The 18,086-nt window shown below is 41.3% G+C and overlaps 1 protein-coding gene across 1 annotated transcript in view; it reads right to left on the reverse strand.

Moving 5' to 3' along the window:
• The window catches only part of spata20 (spermatogenesis associated 20), a 54,773-nt gene that overhangs the window by 29,153 nt on the left and 7,534 nt on the right, over positions 1–18,086 (reverse strand). The window contains exons 10-13 of the mRNA XM_083993792.1: positions 16,715–16,927; positions 16,247–16,439; positions 14,495–14,663; positions 5,471–5,679 (exon numbers count right to left, since the gene is read on the reverse strand). Of these exons, the coding sequence (XP_083849918.1) occupies positions 5,471–5,679; positions 14,495–14,663; positions 16,247–16,439; positions 16,715–16,927 (784 nt within the window). The remainder of the gene's footprint in view (positions 1–5,470; positions 5,680–14,494; positions 14,664–16,246; positions 16,440–16,714; positions 16,928–18,086) is intronic.

Consider the following 18,086-nt stretch of genomic DNA (forward strand, 5'->3'; position numbering starts at 1 on the left):
TTCCACCGCAGTTATAATGTTTCAGTTAATCAGTGTACAGTAAAATACCCTTATAAATGTCTCCTTCCTGTTGTGTAAGCACTGACTTGCCAGTTTACAGTACAAATTTAGTCGATGCACAGCACATTCATTTTCAAACAAACAAACAGCCCCAGAGATATGAGGAAATCATTTTTTATGATCTGTTGTTAAAATAAAAATAACTGCTTTAACTGTCTGTACATAAACTGTTGTGTATATATTTTTTTCCGTCAAAGTAAATAAACTCAACTGAAGGCACAGTATACTTTTCTGTTCTTTATCAGCATTTGTGGAACACACTGTGCAACGACAGCAAACCTTACTGCACAGTTATATTCCATTTCATCCCAGTGAGATGAGGACAGGGTATTTACTTCTATGTCTTTACACTGTGTAGAGGCAAACATTTCAAAACGCAACTTAGTCCACTACAAATGATAATAAGGATACAAACAGTAAAATAAAATGAAGATGCTCAGATATAGTACTCTTTCTCCAGACCTCCAGTCCAAGTGATTCAGTTTTCAGTTACAATTTGTCAAACGAGCTGGAGAGACAGCAGACTACTTAAGATACACACTCGATGCCATCCCATCACCTCCCAGCACACAACCATGGCAGTGTGATGTGACGGGCCCAACAGACGACCTCATGACTCAGCCCTGTTAAGTGATTGGTCCTTATCTCTTATCAGTGTCCACTGAGAGTCTGGAGGTGATCTTCTCATGACCTATGATCTCACTTTATGTCTGCTGCTTAACATTACCCCCATGCTTGGGCCTGAATGGTGTGTATCTGTCTGTGTGTGTGTGTGTGTGTGTGTGTGTGTGTGTGTGTGTGTGTGTGTGTGTGTTGCTAGCTGAGACAAGCCGCTTTTATCTCAAACAGCAATTCAAGGCAAAAAACTAAAAAGAACAAAGAATATACTCCACACAGTCTCACGCTAACATGTACTGTATACATACACTAAAACATTGTGCTGTACACTACACGTTCAATATTCCTCATGCACATAAATCAACAACTGAAGCAATAATTTGATTTCATCGATCTGAGCAGTACGGTATGTTTCAGCCCCATGGCGATGATGCCTCACCATACACATATACTGTAGTATGCATTTGTAGTAAAGGCAAGAGACTCTGCCTGCTTACCTCATTTCACACACTCATATATAACTGTATGTTATACATACTGTATATACACACACGCACACACGTACACATGTATGTATGCTTATACACATCCTGTACATAATTTAATACAAGGAGCCCCATGGAAAGAGGTCACACACATCTTAAGCCGTGACAGAAATGTCTCCAAATACACACCCACACTGTAAGACTCATCAAAGTGACAACACAATGACAGCATAGCCCAGAAACAAATGCACTACTGTTGCACACTACTCACATTGTTATTGTTATTGTTCTTATATTGATAAAAATAAATATATTGATGCTGATGTTTCTGAAGTGAAGTGGCATCCAGCTGACATGTCTAAATTTTTTGGAGCAATACAGCTGAGTTAGGTCACAGGAGATGAAAAACATTTTTTTTTTTTAAAACAAACACAGCTGAATTGTTTAAATAAGAGCAGAACAACAGAGTCTATATCATTTCAACGTTACACCTCAAACACACATCCACACAGGGGAGTGTGGTGAGACGTAGAGTGGCCGAGTGCTGGGGTAATCCTTCTTGCAGTGACAGGCTACACGGCAGCAGCTGTAGCGTCACTAATGGGCTTCAACCCTACACAGCGCCACCACCATAATGGCACAGTCAATCCTCTCAGATGAGAAACCTCTCACATGTCAACTCCGATAAACACACACAGATGCAGGTGTGATGGCGCGACAGGCGTTCCCACACACACAGGCACACAGGCACACAAACACGCACGCGCGTAACCATCATCTGCAATCTGTCAGCAGTTCTTAACAAGAATCACTATTAGCCTTTTTTGTCATTGCCCCTCCCATCTGTGGTATCTTGCGTCCGTCTGAACTACTTCCACTAAGCTATTTGTCACAGGCACATGAGTTTGTGTGTGTATCTGCGAGTGTGTTTTTTTAAGGTGGGAAAAAAGACCAAAGCACCTCAAACATTAAACTGACAAACTTCAGCAAGAATTCTCATCCTTTCTGGAGGATTTTGTAGGTGCAACAGTGCAGAGGAGCCATGCGAAATGTTGTAACTTTCCAAATATGGTAAGACACCAGAGAGGACACCATACAAGTTCCATTAGGCCGGGTAAAAGACTGGCCTACTGACAGCGCATACTCTATTATGAGAGAGATATTAAGTTGAGTGGAAATGACAAGAGAAGAAGAATAGAAAAAAAAATACAAGCGGGAGAAGCAAGCCATTAAAATAGATGGCCACTGTCAGACGGAGCAGCTCAAGAGGAAAAACAGAAAAGAAACAGGCAACCAGATCTCGGGGTCTGACAGATGAAAAGTAAATGTCTGCATGTCTACAAGGTGTCAGCTTCTCTGAACTGCCAGCAGTCATAACTTGGGAGGAGTGGACTGGCAGCTGAAAAAGGGTCAAGGTTACATCCATTTATATTTATATCCATCACTCCCTCAGTAGAGAAACTGTATTACAGTGGACAGCATGAGGTGTTGTGGCTTTGTTACATTAAACTACATTGCTGAATAAAACTTATTTGTAAAGACAGCAGGCTCCCTATACTGTAGGTCATTGCAGGTTTGAATTATTGTATGCATTGCACTGCAGTCACATGATCTCTATTATGTTCTCTATTATATAATCTGTCCACTACAGAGCGAGAGAAAGTAATTTGCTTTAAGAGTGGTCAACTCAATACATATTGTATATTACAATAGAGTAAGTCAAATACATTTCATTTTTATACAGAATATTTGTTTAAAAACTACATAACTACGTGATATCAACTACTATATCATACAAATATTGACTTTAAAGGGACAGTTCAACATTTTGGCAAATGTGGCATAATCCCTATAATCATAGGGGTAGGTTCATTGCCTTTAATAATTATTGGTGCATGTTGTTTTGAGATCCGCATTCACCACGCTATGAAATAATGTAACATTACGAGACAGAGTTGTTTTCGAGGCAAATACGTAGCCAGAACTACATTCCAGGGACGGCTGCTCAGCAGAGTGACTTCAAAAACGAAAGTAGTTCTGAGTAATTGCTTCATGTGTTGTACTGTAATGTTACATAGATGTGCGGGTCACAACTTCTCCACGAGCGTTTTAGAGTTGTTGGCTTGTGTATTTGATGAGTTTTGAGGGACAGGGGACCTGTACCATTCACCTCCATTGTGTTCGCTGAGCAGCTCATGTCTCTGCCTGGCAGATCTCAAAACAACATGCCCCAATAATTAAAGGTAATGAACATACTGTATAGAGCAACTCCAGTGATTTGAATATTGCATTTGAGCATATTGCAATTTTGGTAACATTGCAAAATATTGTCAAGTCCGATTTGGGGTTACAGTTTGATGATAGGTGATTGCACATTGTTACATTAAAGTCAACTTTTAACACTGTACTTGAACAACTCTTACTCTTGAACAATTCAGTTATTTTTTGGGTGAAATGTTATGTCAAGTTCACAGTGAAGTTGAGGTAAATTGAGGGATTTCAGGTTCCCACTGTACATTGTGCATGCTGTTTCAATCTGTCAGATGCAGATGGACCATGAGACAGATCTGACAGCTCTGCTGATCAAAGTACCAGGAGAATCAGAGTATCAGCCTTTGACTGCTTTCATGAAGAAGAGGGCTGCATAGCGCTGGGGGGAGATGGGGAAGGTCAATATTCCTCTGCTCTTCTCCTTTATCCTCTAGCTACTAATCTTTCCATCCATCCATCCTTGCACATCTTCTCTCCTGTGGTTAAAAGTGTAGCGATGGAGTGAAGCTGGCAACAGTATTACTGCAGGAGCTTCCATCTTGTTAAGCTCAGGATCAATCAGTGAGGTGAAGGGTGTAGGTAGACAAGACAGAGACGGATGAAAAGATGAATGAATGATTACACCTATGCATTAGCCCTTCTGTTCCTAAATAAATTACAGTCACTTGTTGATGCTTCTTTTGTTCCTTCAAATCGCTCTGATCAAACTACAACATTGTGTTGATGTTACCTAACTGTCCGCAGTGGACACCTCAACCCCTGCATTTATTCATCTGTCTGAGCTATCCATACATCTTTGAACTTGTCTAAGCCACAGAGGTATGCTGCTGCAGTAGCACTGTTAATCCTCAGCCTGTCCATCAATCCTCCCCCCCTTCCATCTCTCAACCTATTAGAGACCCAGCCAGTAGCAGGAGCATCAATACCTCGCTTATTTTCTACTCAGGTCATCACTTTGCTTCAAACTGAAATAACAGTTACTGGAGGGATTGCTCCAAAATGTTGTGAAGAGATTCATTGTCTCTAAAGGATGAACGCTACCGACACTGGTGATCCCTTTACCACCAGCAGATCAGAGTTCTTACTTGTTCAGCTAAATATCTCAACATCAGCTCAAAGGATTTACACTACATCTGTACAGACCTTCAGTGAATTATTGCTGAACAAATCATTTCTGATACCAACACTTACTTCTTTCTTTTTTTCCCCTACTTTTTGTTCAGGAACATAATATTTGCAAATTAATTCCTGTAGCACTTTCTTTTACATGTACTTTCTTTTTTTATTCCCCATTTTACCACAAAAAGAAACATCAGAAGTGTAAAATGACCTTCTCAACTGTTCCCTCTCAGTATACAGTCTTGTATGAGCAAAATAGAATCAAAATTACTATTAATTTCAACTAAAATTGTATAGATCTCTTTAAATTTCATGAAACACTTTCATAATAAAGAATTGTTCAAAAGAATGTGAAAGTATACAAGTATGATATCATTAAAAATAATGTTTTTGTTCACTCTTTGTATGAACATAATTCACTTACATGTCAAATACTTGCCTATAGCATCTGGAATTACTATCAGTACAAATAAATACTAATAAATACAACTAGTCTACTTAATAGTTAATCTATTGTAAATCTATAATTGTATTTATTTACAGATATTACACTATGCTCTCACAGCTGAGTTAGACTTTTTACAGTGAGTATGACATCAGTCGTTGCGTACAAAAATCTATTCTTATCATTTGTAAATCACTTTGAAGCTAACAAGTGTTGGATTTTTTCTCCCAGCCCCACAGATCCAACTGTGATGCCTCATCGCATTGAGATGTTAATGTCTCATACAAGAGGCTGCGGATCAAAATGTGCTATTGTTGTAAGAAGGGCAGCTAAGTAACAGAATTTGCCGTCTCTTATGAGGCAAATTTCATTACCTCTGTGATGAATCTCATTAATCTCATTAGCACTTGTCCTTAGATCGAGATGGTTGATATGAGATCACTGGTGATAATGTGGCTCTATTATCCCTCACCCTCTTTCAGCTGCAGCAGCACAGTGCTGTCGCTGGGATTGCTGCAGAAGTAGCCTCCTCCCTGATGGTCCCAGAACAGTGCGTCCTGACGGAGCTGCAGCTCCTCGGCCCACTGCAACCACTCCGTCTGCAGCGTGGCTTCATACAGGTCCAATGAGCCGCAGATGATGAAGGCGTAGTCGTCGAGGAAGCCGGGGATAGGTGGAGATCTAAAGAACAGAAACGAGGACATGTTTCAATAGGAATGAATTAACTGATAGATGTTGAGATGGGTCAATGCTGGTGAACTAGTTCACTTTGTTTTTTTTCTCCTCATCTTTAATTTACCAAATGCTTGGTTACCAGCCCTGAAGAAAATCTATTGAGACAGCACAGAAACACACACATTATTCTGTGTAAGTAATAAAAGGCATGAGGGAATGACTTGGGCTACACATGTAATTCATCCTTAAAACATTTCTCCCTGTGAAAATGCATACAGAAGGCATCAGAAATCCATATGTGTACACACAGTCTTTGAAGTTTTAGGTTATAAAGATCATTAATAAGACAAACATGGCTGCAGTTAAATAATCCAACTCCTTCTGGCATCAGTGAGAATCATCTCTCTCGATCCGTCTTATCCTTGGATCCTTTCCTGCAACTTTTATACTCTCTTCAATTTTTATCCAACATTTCATTTTTTATTTCAACTTGTTCTTCTACCTCTCTTTAAATTCGTGACTACACCTGGAGTTTGTAGTCGTGACCAAACTGTATCAATCGTTCCCTTCCTGCTGTCAGTATAGCATCACCAAACTCTCCTCTCTAACTCTGACTCACTTTCTAAACTGTACCATTATAGCAGCTTCTCTCTTTCACCACATCTACGGCCCAACAAACCCCCCACCCAAGATTCCACAACGGCACCCCCGTATAAGTGAGTGCAGGGGAACGAATGGTGACAGGGAGCCAGATAATGCTGTGTCAGTGTGTCAGGAGAGGCTGGTGATCAAGAAGCTGAGAAGAGGAGGGAGCTCCAGAGGAGACGAAGTGCGTGTGGAGGTCACGGGGAGACGAGGAGTCGTATCTGGGCCTATCTCGGCCAGACTGAGTCATAAGTGGAAGGTAGACAGTGGCGTGTCGCACGGGATAGGACAGGGATGACGGCCTGAGACAAGACCTCGAGGGGGGCATCGCTGACACACAAACCAAAAACTGTAAGAGCCTTTAACAAATATTAAACAGCCTTTTCATTCACACCTTTAATAGTCGATGTTACATGACTCATTTCCCTGAGAGCGAAGATAAAACGCCTTGTCAGTGTAGCGTGTCATAGCACCCTGAGACACTTTTATAATAATAGCTTCATAATGGTTCTCTTATAGTAGCATGCACAGTGACTGTTCCAGTAAAAGTCCCTGTAGTTGTCATTTACCATCCAAGACAACTGGGTGATTTTGTGGATGAGCTACACTATTGACACTTCAGGTCTTGACTAGTGGTGCAACGGATCATTGTTGATCCGTGATCAGCTCGGCACCAAGTGGTCCACGGATCGGTTGATTGAAAAAGTTGTGCATGTAGGCAGTTGTTTTCAAGGCAAATACAGAGACTTCTTGCCGAAAAACTGCCCCCTACAGGAACGTGCATCAGCGGTTTTGCATGAATTTACCTCGAAAACAACTCCATCTCGCAACGTTCCATTATTATCTCATAGCGTGGTGAATGTGCAGGTCACAACTTGTCCACCAGAGCATTTTTGAGTTGTTGGATTGTGTATTTGATGAGTTTGATGAGGGAAACCAAGAAATTCCGTTAGCCTCCGTAGCGTAGCTCTGAGCAGCTAGTGGCTCTGCTCCGCCATTCTAAAAATAGCTTGCACCAACAATTAATGGTAAAGAACCTACTCCTAAAACTATAGGGATCAGGCAACGGGCCAATTTGCCAAAATGTTGAACTATCCCTTTAAAATGAGCCTGCATCCCCCTCCAACTCACAAAGCTGGTAAAAAAGAAAAATGGCCACAGAGCTCTGACTTGAGCCATCTTAAGTTGAGAAACACTGACTGGTCTCATTACTTCCATTCTTATCAAAGTATCACAATCGCAGGTCTCTCCCAAATCAGCCTCCTTGGGCTTTATTCAGCGAATCAGCGATATTGTCTGTTAGTGAGGCCGTTAGAGCAGCCTGAGCTGCAGCTCAGTCCTCAGCTCTTATCTTGCAGGGCCTATCAGCAGCAGACCTTGATACGCTAAACTGCCGCATCCTGCTATCTGTACTCTGGGCATCTCGGGCGAGCGCTTTCTTGGTTTGAATGCTATCTCACTGGGAATCCCTTCAGTGTGTCATGGCAAGGACAAAGGTCCTTATCACATCTCATCTCCACAGGGTTGCCCTCAGGTTCAGCTCTGAAATCCCCTGTCTTTGTAATATACCTACATCCTTAGATCCAATTAAATGCTCAGGTGGCTGTCACAACATAAATATAATGACCTGTTCCTTCAGTTAATAGCCATTTGATAAGAACAAATATTTAACCAATCTGATGTCAAAGGACTAAAAATAGATTGAACTGGTTTTCTTTAGTACAGTAATATACTGTACGTACCGGCATGGATGTATAGGATCGTGACAACGTGTCATTCATTGCATGTTCAACCTCATCCTGATAGATCTTAGTCCTCTTTAAGCCATTTATTAGCATGAAAGTTTCAAAAAAACATTTTTTGCCAAAGCATCAATATTCAAGAAAGAAATAACTAATCTATGAACAACACTGTTGCATTGAGTCGCTAGAAGCAGTCACACTCCAAATCATGTACTGTATGACTTTAAGGCTTAATTAAAAAAATTAAAATAATAATTATAGATTCATCTCTGCACAGATGTCATGGAGGAGAATGGTATTTTGTGTGAAGCAGTTAACATGCCTGTTTCTGCTGTAAAGTTTGCCATTAAATATGAGAGTCCACAGACAATGACTCACATGGCCTCAAGTGGCCTTTGTGGAGCTGCAGTTTTTTGGCACTTCCATGTTTGCTTGGTCTCAGCAGGCTTGTTTTGGGTATTGATTCTCTAAACGGAACAAAACAAAAGTTCACAACCTGTCACTCACATTTCAACGGAATCTACAGAGAAAAAGGACTCTGATCTCTGGTAAATGCAGAAAATGAAGAAATAAACCCATCCCCAGTGGGCCTGCCTCGGTGCTCCCATTCTCAGGCCTCACCTCTGCTGCAGAAGACAATAGTAAGACTCTCAATCACACAGGCCAGGAGAGGGCCAGGGAAAATCTATTGCATCAGCTCCTCAAACACTTCCACAGCCTATTAACCCAGTTAGTCTCAGCACCTACCATTACTCCTGGTAAATTAGTCCACATGTTCCCACTTCCCAGTATGAGTGATTTACCAATGGATAGAAACTAAACAGGACCTGAGAAAAGGGCCTTGGTAAGCACTCTCACTGCTGACACCACCCTGAATCAGACAATTATGAATGAGACAGAAGCTGTGGAACAAGGCCAAGAGTGTTTAGGGTAACACTTGTGTTTCTGTTCATGCGTGTATTTAAAATTGTACGCATTTCATCATGTGTGTTGTGGGACTCGTGGCATATTTTTCTGCTGATTCGCCTGCATTTCACACACTCGTTCATTCACACTAACTAGGTCGCAGGGCTGGCCAACAGAACAAGGACACCTGGGCAATCAACAGGAGGCTGTATTTATGTGAGCATGTGTTGTGATGCTACAAGTACATTCTCAGTCTGGTCCAGGATTGAATGCAAACAATGGCCAATCAGTAAACACATATACTTATGTAACCTGGTTATCAGCCGGACCGCAACAGCAGAGCCAGCACTATAATTGCAAATGTCCGCGAGGGATTGACTGAGATAGTGATGGAGTTAAATGATCACAGTTCTGACTTGCCATGTGAGTTTCCCCCATTGGCCATTGCTCATTCAAAATTAATTGGCATCAAAATTAATTATGTATGTGTGCTGATGTTGTCAGATAACATTGCAGCTCTGAAACCAGGATTTTCGCCAGGCAGATTAGCCACTGGGAAATGGCTCAGAGGTTAACATGTAGTTTTAATGGACCACATTTCAATCACTATTTCAAATGAGAATAGAATAGATTATTGGAAATTCCACTGTATTAAAATACTGCACATGTAAGCACAGAGAGAAGCACATAAATGAAGGGCTGACAGTGGGCAGAAAGCAAATAGGATGATATCAGTTGTTTACAGTGGTTCGGTTTTCAACAACATTATCAATTTTACACATTGAGTCTATGCAGTTTATGACCTGGTCTTATGTTTGGATTCTTAAACATCATGTAAAATGTCATGCAAAAAAGAAATACTGTTTCTTTTTTGCTGGGTTAAAGGGATAGTTCAACATTTTGGCAAATTGGCCCATTGCCATAATTCCTATAGTCATAGCAGTAGGTTTGTTACCTTTAATTGTTGGTGCAAGCTATTTTTAGAACGGTGGAGCAGAGCCGCGAGCTGCTCAGAGCTACGCTATGGAGGCTAATGGAATTTCTTGGTTTCCCTCATCAAACAAAGCATCAGTGGTTTTGCACGAATTTACCTCTAAAACAACTCTGTCTCGTAACATTCCGTTATTATCTCATAGCGTGGTGAATGTGCAGGTCACAACTTGTCCACCAGAGCATTTTGGAGTTGTTGGATTGTGTATTTGATGAGTTTGATGAGGGAAACCAAGAAATCCCATTAGCCTCTGTAGCGTAGCTCTGAGCAGCTCGCGGCTCTGCTCTGCCATTCTAAAAATAGCTTGCAATGACAATTAAACAAACCTACTGCTATGACTATAGGGATTATGGCAATGGGCCAATTTGCCAAAATGGTGAACTATCCCTTTAAGAAATAAAACAATACTTGGGGCGCTGTGTGGTGCAGTGGGTTGACAGGTGCCCCATATGCAGAGGCTACAGTCCTCGCTGCAGTCGGCCCCGGTTCAAATCCTGCATCGAGCGGCCCTTTACTGCATGTCATTCCCCCTCTCTCTGCCTCGCCATTTACTGTCTCTCTCAACTATGCTGTCAAATAAAGGCAAAAAAAAGCCCCAACAATATATTTTTTTCAAAAAGAAAGAAATGAAACAATGCTTGGTTAGAGCAGAATTTTTGCTGGAGGAACATTACTTCTTGACCATATTTAGCTCAACAATGACATTACTAAAACTAGGATAAGTGTTAACAATTTAGTGTTTGTGGTTTATCAATAAGTAAGGGATAATGCCCGACGAGGTGTCCATTATCAGAAATTAATGGACGACGCGGAGGCGTGAACCGTCCGACGCGAAGCGGAGGACGGTTGCTTCCGCGAAGTCCATTAATCTCTGATAATCGGACACCTCGAAGGGCATTATCCCGCTTATACCATGGTCACTTACGAGATAAATACATATTAAATCAATTACTTATAATTTAATGTTGTTTTTACCGTTAAAATCATACGTCTTTCACAATATGCGGCTGAGCGGACTATTTAATAACTCTCGTCGGCGATAAAAGAAAAAAAAAGAGGGACCCGCTGTGACCGCAGCGTGCAGCCAGTGACTCTGCCACAGCCTGATGGTGAGGTGATGGCTTAAATGTTACGTGACACAAAGTTTTTCAGACGGCCAGTGCACTTCTTACCGCTTGTGTGTTTACAGACTCCAGTGCCATGATGCGCTGAAAAAAAAGTTGTTTTGGTCCGAGTGTCCGTTGCCGTGGTTACCAACAAGCGTTTGAGCCAGCGCAGTAATATTTAGAACGTAATCAGGCAATTTGACCGGAACATCTTTATGGGTGTCCATTATGTAAGGGATAATGTATAGTTCGGAGGTTGTTATGGAGAAATAAACCCCGACAGGGAGGGTTTCATACAACATGAAGGGGTTTATTTCTCCATAACAACCGACCAACTATACATTATCCCGCTTATTACACGGTTTACGAGTGAAATAATTAATTTGAAACATAATTCTGATCAAAATACGACTTTCATTGATTTAAAATTGCATAATTTAGCGAATCTGCAAGACCGGTCACTTCCGCTGTTTTGCCGAGCCTCCTCCCGTTCGTGCATGTGAAGCCTTTGATAATCAATCAGTGGATCGATAGATTACCATACACGTGTTACGGTGTGTGTATTGTGTGTAGTCGTATCTGTCATAAACAAGAGATTAACTTTACTGTTTACGGGGTGCGTTTGTGTCGCGGAGCCGCGGTGCCACCGAGATGAGAGGAGACAGAGAGCTGTGACACCGGGTCAGAGGCTCTGATCAGCAGGTCTGGTTTCCAGCCACGATGTGGAAGGAGCCTCCACTCTCCTTGTAACAAGTTACAAGTCATTTATCTAACATCGCTATTAGTCCGAAGCTGTTTAATGACGGTAAAAATGAAACACAATGTAAATATCCTGCATAGTTTCTCTTTTCTGTGCTGCGCTGATCAGAGCGCCGTCCCTAGCAACGGTCTGTTATACTTGACGACGGTCATTATTCAGAAATAACGGACCGCAGAACGCAGCGCTGGACCAATCAGAGAGCAGCATTCAATAGAGCCGTGTAATAACACTTTTTAATGGACACCCCGCAGCCAATCAGAATCGAGGATTCACCCAGACCATGGTATAACAGCAAATAAGAACCACATGTTCCCTCTCGCTGTGCTGTTGGTACAAAAGCTTTGGCCAGGAGAAAATAACTCTTGAACATCATATGTCAGTCAACAGGCTCATCTATAATCCACTTAAAATAAAGCCAATCCTGTTTCAAATATAAGCTAGAAGGGTAGATGTGAAATGTAATTACTGGCTTGTGCATGCAAACACAGTTTTGCAGTAACCGAGTTAGTGGAGTTCATGTCAACGTGTTCTCTGATTTCCTGCCGTAACCTCATTCATCCCGATGCTCTAGTTTCCTGTTCACATGTAAACATGTCATCCAAGCACAGTGCAGCTGCTTAGCGCTCCTGTATTTAACGTCAAACTCCTCCTCACAGAACATGCTACATCATTAAATCTGGGATTTAAGTTGATATTAATGCATTCCTCCCAAAGACAACTGACTGGGTTGTTTGAGCTTCCACAACGGCCTCTTAATCAGCTGCCAGTTCCAATTATGGTACTTGACACGAGTTAATGACACCCTTTTTGAGTCCCAGTTCACATGTGGCACTGTGGGGAAATGTTTTGACGAGGGGATCTCTGATTTGTTTGTATTTCAAACACGCAACACATTTAAATTCCTGCCGAGTGTTTCACACTCTTCCACTGACAGGTGGCTGTAACACGCTAGGAAAAGCAGCACAGTGATAAACCTCAAAATGTATTTTCACACTGAACAAGAACTGTGGTTTTTTGTCCCCCAGCCATTACTTAGACTGAAATTGTGTAAGGGAGCGATTTCTTGGCAGCAACTATGAAAGGGAACAATCACAGAATCAACAGCCCTTTCGATGTAAGGGCATGTACGTGTGGTGAATTGACGGTTAAGATCAAAAACGAGGCCTTCACTTCCTAACGTATGTAAAGCCCTGGACTAGCTTTACCCACAAAGCAACAAAGGACTTAATTTGTTGGTTATTTCAAAGGATTCTTTCACTTTAAGCCAAAATACAAGTTCAAAATATGTGGAAACAATCTGAAACATTTGACTATAACAAGTCCCCAGAAATGACTCAAGAAGGCAGTACAGTGGCATGCAAAAGTTTGGGCACCCTTGGGCAAACTTTCTGTTGATATGAACAGTTAAGCAAGTGCAAGCTGAAATGATCTCCAAAAGGCATAAAGTTAACTATGAAACACTCTTTTGCAATATTTGAAGCAATATCAGTGTATTGCTTTTGTTTTCTACAATTTTAGAGTGATAAAGGGAAACAAAGCAGCAGCCTGCAAAAGAACGGGAAACCCAGGAGACTTGAGCTCGCAGATAACTTTGACCAAGTTATCAGATATTTACTATTTACACATTGTGATAGTTCCCAAAGTGGGGGCTACTAGGTACAGTATATGCAGGGGGCCCAAACCTTTGCTGTGGCCCTTTCCCTTTTCTGTCATTTTGAAAAGACGGAAATTTAAAAATATCATATTTTTTAAACTGTACAGTAAAGGGACTGTGTCATCTGTAACTTTATGCATTTTGGAGATAATTTCATCTTCCACTTGCTTAACTGTTCACATTAAAAGGGATAGTTCAACATTCTGGCAAATTTGTCTGTTGCCATAATAGGGGTAGGTTCATATACCTTAAATTATCGGTGCATGTTGTTTTGAGCTGCTAGGTTAATTCCCTTAATTATCATTATGTATGTTGTTTTGATATCAGCAGGGCAGAGACGTGAGCTGCTCATCAAACACAATGGAGGTGAACGGTACAGGTCCCCTGTTCCTAAAAACTCATCAATAACACAATCCAACACCTCCATGTGATCTGCACATTCACTACACTATGAAATAATCATGTATAATTATGTAACATAACGGCACACGAAGCAAATACTCGTTACTATTTGTGCTTTTGAAATCACTCCACTCAGCAGCCATGTCTGGAATGTAGTTCCGGCTATGCATTTGCCTCGAAAACAACTCTGTCTCGTAATGTTACATTATTATTTCATAGCGTGGTGAATGTGCAGGTCACAACTTCACCACAAGAGCATTTTGGATTTGTTGGATTGTGTATTTGATGAGTTTGATGAGGGACAGGGGACCTGTACCATTCACCTCCATTGTGTTCGCTGAGCAGCTCACGTCTCTGCCCCGCTGATATTAAAACAACATACATAATGATAATTAAGGGAATTAACCTACCCATATGACTATAGGGATTATGGCAATAGACCAATTTGCCAAAATGTTGAACTATCCCTTTAACAGAACATATTTTGACCAGGGGTGCCCAAACTTTTCCATGCCAAAGTATATTCAAGCAACTATTAGAATCACAGCTTTCACAGGCCTCTATATACAGTATTTCATACACTATAGTCATACAAAAACTTCATCAGTGTCTTACATCTGCTGCACCTCCATCTGTTCCCCACGGTAACACGACCGGAGGATGGTCTGTTGCTCGGCGTCCCACAGGTTCTCCTTCAGGAAGTTGCCAGCCTGCACGGCCCTCTCCAGCAGGGCCTTGTCCCCCTGCACAGCTCCGACACGAGCATAGGCCGAAAGCATGAGACCTGGAGAGGAGGAGGTAACAGAGGGGGTGTTGGTGGACGTGGTGGGGTGATTAGGAAGAAAAAAATGACTGTTGCTCAGCTTAAGACAAGTCTTCTATCCACCGAGGAGCCAATGTGTAGCTGCATCTTGGTGTTAGCTTAGTTATTTTCCAAACTCTTTGAACTTCTCCTTGTTCTTTCCCATTCCTTCCCTCTTTGCTCTCTAAATCCATCCCGTCCTCCCTCATTCCCTCCACCACTCTTCTTTCATGTAGCGTATCAAAGTCTGGTGACGGCACAGTCTGGTCTTCAAAGTGTTGCGGCTGAGAACAGGTGATTAACGGAGGTGTTTCTTCATTAGAGAGGAGAAGAAGACTCCTGTGTCTAATTGGAAAGTTCTTGGGATCGCAGAGCCTCATTACCTCACTTATACACTCTGTCTTGCGACGTCAGGCCTGGTAGCGAGATTTGTGGGTGTACGTGTGTATTTATGCGCGTGTGGTGGGCTTTCTCTTTTTGTATTTAATCACATCTGAGACAAACTGCTGGACAAACAATGCTGATGAGCGTCCAAAGTGGTTTAACACTCAGGCAAAGTGACAACTACTGTCTCCATAATAATCTACACACATTTTTTGACATTACCAATGATAAACACTTGAGTAAATCTTTGGAAGCTGAGACTCAGATTCATACATACAGAGTATATCATGCCTAAATCGCTGCTAGTGCCAGACTACATGCATTTAAAATATACTCATACTTTGGCCAGACTCTCAGATGTTTGGGGTTGGTATCTGTCCATATTTGATTTTACAAGGATTTGTAACACTTGTTGAAAAGCTTTTACTGCACTTTAAGTTACAAGTTGTCAACCTGTCTCTCTTCTGCTCTGTGGGAGTGGGAGGGAGGGTGGTACAAACATGATGAAACAGAAAGCAGACTTTCACACTGAGTGAGTTCACATAAATCAGGTGAACAACATGAATAAAACACTTGTGTTTCTTCAGCCTTGTTTGACCTGGTCAGCTGATTTACAAACCAAGAACAGTGCTTATCTGGACAGGCTGCAGGAGGTATTAAGTCATGCTACTGAGCATATACACCATCAGCCATAACATTAAAACAGGTGACTGGTTTTATTGCCGTGACTGATTGGTGTATACGTCTTTACTAATTTGATTTGAAAGTTAATTTGTAGTTTAATTTATCCTCCACGGCTCACAACATTAAAACCAGTCACCTGTTTTAATGTTATGGCTGATCGGTATACACCTCCTTGCACATGTGTAATTTAAACTAATTATGATTAGTTTGTTATAATTAAATTAATTGTCAATTCATTTTATTTTCATTAGACATTCTGTAAAATCCAGTACAGTGTCCAGTGGACTAATTAATCTGTACTGTACGTGTCTATCAAACAGAGAGCCAAAGCAGATACAGGAACATCTGTTCTTTGTCACTTTCTAAGCCCAGAGATAAGGTGAAATATTTTAACACCACAATCTTATTAGTAATGCCAATACTTTACATCTTTCTGGCATGACATTTATGAATAATAAATAATCTAGTTGCTGTATGTTCTATGTCTTGACATTTACCATTCCAGGAGGCCAGCATCTTGGTGTCCAGATGTGGGCGTGGCCGACCCTTCCTCACCTCCGCCATTCTGGCTCTGGCAGAGGCCAGGAGCTCATTGACTTTCTCGACACTGACGCCGAAGTGAGCGGCCGTTAATTCCACCGAATAACGCACAATCAGCACATTCTGGCCTTGCAGCTCCCCGTGGGGGTCCTGGCAACACACAGCACAGGAGACCACGCACAGAAATGAACTCACAGTGACTGCAACAACTGTCATGTTAATGCCTTAGTGGCCCGGTTTATTAGCTTCAATCAGTGTCCGGATGAGATAAAAGTGATGAGCTCATAATGAGGTGTTACTTTCAGGTTCATTCAATCAAATCAGCCGCATAGAGAGTGGTTTTAAATGTCCTTTCATCCATCCACTGTTTAATCTTTCAGTCCAATCACCAGTACTGTAGCAGTGTGTGATGTAAAAAAAAGTACCTGTTCTGGTTCAACATTGCCCTGCTCCTTGACCCCATAGTGGTGCATGAAGATGTCTGCCAGGGTGGAGGTTCCGCTGGTGCCCCCCACCACATCTGGCAACAGCTCCCGCACTTCTGAGGCTGTCCAGACGCAGAAAGCCCCCTCTCGCTTTTCTCGCCCCCCCGATGCTGGGACAGAGTCTGCATCCTCTGCACTGTAGAATCCCCCAGACTGTTTCAGACAATAAATGGAAATGAAGGAGAGTGACAGCTGCAGGTTAATGATGAGCTTCTGTGAAATAAAAAAAATAATAGCTGGCTCTGATCTATGAAGGATGACTTAGTAAAGGCAGGAAAAAAACAGAAGGGAAATCAGGCTTCAAGGAGCTGAGATGATTTAAAAATGAAATACATACTGTATATAATACGGAAATAGCAAGAATAAAAACACCTGCTGGTCACCACAACTTTTCATTACTACTTTTTCACCCAACAGCATCAACATAATAACTTTTGTTTGGACCTCTCTACCTAATAAATGTTTCTGCATACCACAGGCCTGTAGTACAATTCTCTACTTCTCATCTTATGCCACTGTGTGTGTTAATCCTGTGCTTATCATTTATTTTGTCACTGCACACCCATCAGCCATAACATTAAAGCAGATGACTAGGTTTTATGTTGTGACTGACTTGTGTGTTTTATTGTAGTGAAGTCATGACGCTGTGGAAAATAATTCAAACCACAAATTAAGTTTTAAATCGGATTACTAATGGTTCAGAATGAACTCGTAAAACAGGCTATGGATGAGCCAGAACAATAAAAAAACAGTTACTAGTTTTCATATTGTGCTGATCTGAAGATGTGTTTTTAAAAAAAACATATTCAAGTTTTTTTTTTTTTTCATATTAAAATCCTTCTTCTTTTCTTCTTGTTAAATGCTAAAAGATATATATTTTCGATGACTCACTTAAACCTGTAGGCTACATTACATGAAAGTATAATCATGTGAGGTGATGAGCTAACCCTGTCCATCATATGAAACCAAACCGTGCTAGGAGCAGCTGTCAATCGTATTAGTAGGTGTCTGTTTCCATTTCAACAGGTAAAGCAGTGAAAGTGATAAAGTGACAATATCAGATATTCTATTTAGATTTTACAGTGTTCTCTCAAAGCCACCGAAAACATTACAAACTGTTTTTACAGATACGTCTCCTTGTGACAAGTAAACTGGATAAAACTGACTGTATTGAATTAATAACTTCAAGGGTCTGACTGACTGTAACATATACACAATGCTTTTAGTCATGATGAGAACTGAGAGTCTTCCTCCATAAGAGAAGATCACAGCTGCTGTAGCACAAAGAAAACATGAAGTCTATAGTAAATTA

This window comes from Trachurus trachurus, assembly GCF_905171665.1.
Source record: "Trachurus trachurus genome assembly, chromosome: 19".
Classification (NCBI taxonomy): Eukaryota; Metazoa; Chordata; class Actinopteri; order Carangiformes; family Carangidae; genus Trachurus; species Trachurus trachurus.